This window comes from Fragaria vesca, linkage group LG5, assembly GCF_000184155.1.
Source record: "Fragaria vesca subsp. vesca linkage group LG5, FraVesHawaii_1.0, whole genome shotgun sequence".
NCBI lineage: Eukaryota > Viridiplantae > Streptophyta > Magnoliopsida > Rosales > Rosaceae > Fragaria > Fragaria vesca.
The window spans coordinates 27,124,734-27,128,275 of NC_020495.1; the positions used below are offsets into that span (position 1 = coordinate 27,124,734).

Genomic DNA, 3,542 nt, shown 5'->3' on the forward strand with positions numbered 1-3,542 from the left:
TGTGCTTTATTTTATTCACAGTTCTTATTGGGGTAGCTTGTAGGAGAAAGTGATACCTTTGTTATGACGAAGCTTCAATAACTGATTTGTTATTCTGGATCAACAGGACTCTGAAGGGATATCAGAGTCAGAAAGGGAATTGAAGGATCTAAAAGAACAACCAAGTGATGCCTGCCCTGTCGGCCCTTTAATAAAGAAATGTTGCACGCTTGACCAGGTATACATCTCTTGTCTGACTGTTACCTGTAATCTTTGAACAGGGTAATGCTGTTGCTACATTTCTAGATGCAATATTGAATAAGGCACTCCGTACTGTTGCCTTGCGTGCTGCTCGTGGCCGCGGGAAGTCAGCTGCACTTTGCTATTGCTGCAGAGTAATTGCAGGGTATTGGAATTGGTTGAATCTTAAAACATAGAAATGCATGCAACAAATTTCATATTGGAAGCTGATTATTGTCGGATATTTATACGTTTGCAGGTATTCAAATATCTTTGTAATTGCACTGAACCCCGAGAACTTAAAGACCTTGTTCGAATTTGTTTGCAAGGGTTTGGATGCATTGGATTATAAGGTGAAGTATCTCTCTATTCCCATGGGTGGCAAAGATAGACAAATGATTGTCAGACAGGGGCAAGGTAGGATTTTCTTGGGAGGGCCAAACATCCACTTGTACTTTAAGATGACCAATATTTTAAAACAGAAGTAAATAATTACACTAAATGCGTTCAGGGAATTTAATGTACCACCATATGCCTTTTCAACCATCAACATAAAAGAAACTGCTGTTTTATTGGTACACCGGCCTTTAAAGTACTTTAAATTTATTTATCAACCAAATGAAAGTTCTTACGTCATTTCTTATAAGATACTTGTTCTGCTGTTTCTTACTGATGGATTTTCAGAAACACTAATTAATATTGAACGATGACTGATATTTTTTTTTCTCTTCCCCGATCTTGCATGTGTTAGTTGTCTTCAGAATGAATGAAGGGGTTCTCATTTTGCATGCACGGATCAAGAGCCTTATCATTAACAGACCAATTCCGGTATTGGTTTTTTATTTGAGGAAACCAATTGGTAGGTCCACAAGTGTTTTTCATCTCAGCCCTCCATTTGCATTCTCTAATCTGGGCCATTGGTTCTAGGCATATTGGGTAAAAACCCTAACCTCTCTTCCTTTGCTGTTTTCTGTCGAGAGAGAGACCTGCCCACAGAGAGGGAGAGCGACGCCACCCAGCTCAGGGCTCCTCCGCCGCCGTCGGACCGGCGCTGGACGATCGGCGACCGTCGTTCAACTTGCCTCTCTCTTCTTTACTTCCTCCTGCCCAACCGATTCGATATACAACCATCATAGAGGGAGATCGAAACAGCTGGAGCACGACTGTGTTCGTCGTTTTCCAGCGAGCTCCGACGGCGACAGCGAGGGGTAGGGTTCTTCTCCTCCTTCCTTTTTCTTCGATTCCATGTCTTTAATCTTTTGATTCGTAACCCCTTTTCTTCTGTTTTTGGGTTTTCACGGCGTATCTCCGGCGACCGAGTTCTTGACGTTTCCGGCCTCTCCTTCATGTTCTGACGAGCAAGGTTACTTCTTGACAAACCCAGCGGCCGAGTGGAGGAGGTGGTTGGAGTTTGGTAGCAGATGGAATTTTTCTGGTCAGGACAGTGAGAGGCAGAGGGCTGCAGGTCGATCTCCGCCAAGGAGAGGTTGCTGGGTTCGAGTGGTGAGCGGATTGGAGGTAAGGATTACGTTTTGATCGGCTGTGTTGTTATTGTGTTGCGGTTATTGAGTTTAGTTGTGGCTGAAATCGTTGTTGTGGGTGTTGTTTGTCGAGAACTTGGTGTTTTGAAGAATACGAGGAGGTCATGGCCAATTTCCGGCAAGTGGCCGGAATCCGGCGATCGATTCCGGCGAAGGAGCAGTTTTTCCGGCAGTAGCCGATGAGGTAGTTTTCGAGGACTTTCTAATTCGAATTGTAGTTCCGAAAAGGGGAAAATTCAATAGGGAAGGTAGTTCTGCGTTTTCGGGTTACAGGTATAATTATTGATATGTTTTCTTTCAAAGCAAGTGTTTAATTAGAATTACGTTGGGGTTTATAAGGTGTATTTGATCCAATCGTTATTGTACTAAAGCATGCTGCTTTTCAATTTTTTGTGGGTTTTTGTGGGTTCAGATTATACATGGCGTTGATAGTGCAATGTGCATTGGTTATAAATTGGGTGTTTGTTTTGGAAAGTTTGTGAATATAAAGACCTGGTCTTAAATTGGTTTATGGAGTTGATCTTCTATAGCGGTTGATGATAGGAACTGCACTGATTATCCTATATAGGTGATCAGATGTTGATGATATACTGATTTTTGTAAACTTTTCTCTAGAAATGTAGAGAGGGGATGAGATTTGTGTATACTGTGCTTTATTATCAAATGATGTGGAATGTCCTTTTGCAATTTTAAGTTGGGAATGAGTGTTTGCTATGCATCATCGTGGTGTTGTATCTCTCTGTTTACCTGCTTTTACTGGTGTGTATACACAGTTCTTGATCTGTATCTATGCCTGAAACAGAGCAATCACATAGTGGCACTCAAAGTCCTCTTCAAGAACCTGTTGCAACAATCTCAGGTTGAGCATCAGCTTCGCTCGGAAGTTGAAATACAAAGTCATCTTCGCCATCCCAATATATGGCTACTTTTATGATCAGGTATACTGCTCATAGGTGGTTTATGTTTGCACCAAATTGAACGTCTCCTAGTTAATGGAACCACTATGGTACGAGTCACTCACCCTTGCAGTGGAGTTTTGATTATTGCATAAACGAGTTTATTTGATATTGGAATATGCCGCCAAAGGTGAACTATACAAGGAACTCCAGAAGTGTAAATACTTTAGTGAAAGACGTGCAGCCACCGTAAGTTTTTTTGTGGTGTCGAATTCATTCTCTTTCAGTTGTCTATAGAATAGAAATTCTGATGTTTTTTTCGTACGAGGTATTTGCAGTATGTTGCATCATTGGCCCGAGCTCTTATATACTGTCATGGAAAGCACTTAATTTATCTAGGTATCAAACCAAAAACCTTCTCATTGGTCAACAGGTGCTGAATACCTTACTATGTTAAAAGACAAGAGATAGTGTTTTGAAAACCAGTGTTTTTATGTGCTCTAATGTCTCTGTATTTCTTATCCTTTTCTTTTGGTTCTATCCATTTTTTTTTTTTTTCATTTTCGGTGTAGAGCTGATGAGATATCTTTGAGTGAAAATCTATGGAGGATTTGTTAACATGTGCCTGTTCGAGTTTGGTTGATTTTGGGCGGGATCCAATTTGTTAGTTTTTCAGGTATATTCTTGTTGTTGTTATGCTTGACTTTATTGGCTTTTGTGTTTGCATTTGAATTTTTATTGTGTTTTCATTTGTTTTTGGTGGCATGAAATTTGGTGTTTGAATGCAAAGAGGGCAATATAAATTTTCCCCAAGATGGATTCGTTGGACTATAGATTTGGGAAGTTTCCCAATCCTCTGCTTAGATCGAATAGATAAGTTGAGTGG

General features: G+C 40.5%; 1 protein-coding gene across 1 annotated transcript in view; it reads left to right on the forward strand.

Moving 5' to 3' along the window:
* The window catches only part of LOC101294671, a 24,387-nt gene that overhangs the window by 2,173 nt on the left and 18,672 nt on the right, over window positions 1–3,542 (forward strand). Inside the window, exons 3-5 of the mRNA XM_004301861.1 lie at window positions 107–217; window positions 261–385; window positions 479–636. Of these exons, the coding sequence (XP_004301909.1) occupies window positions 107–217; window positions 261–385; window positions 479–636 (394 nt within the window). The remainder of the gene's footprint in view (window positions 1–106; window positions 218–260; window positions 386–478; window positions 637–3,542) is intronic.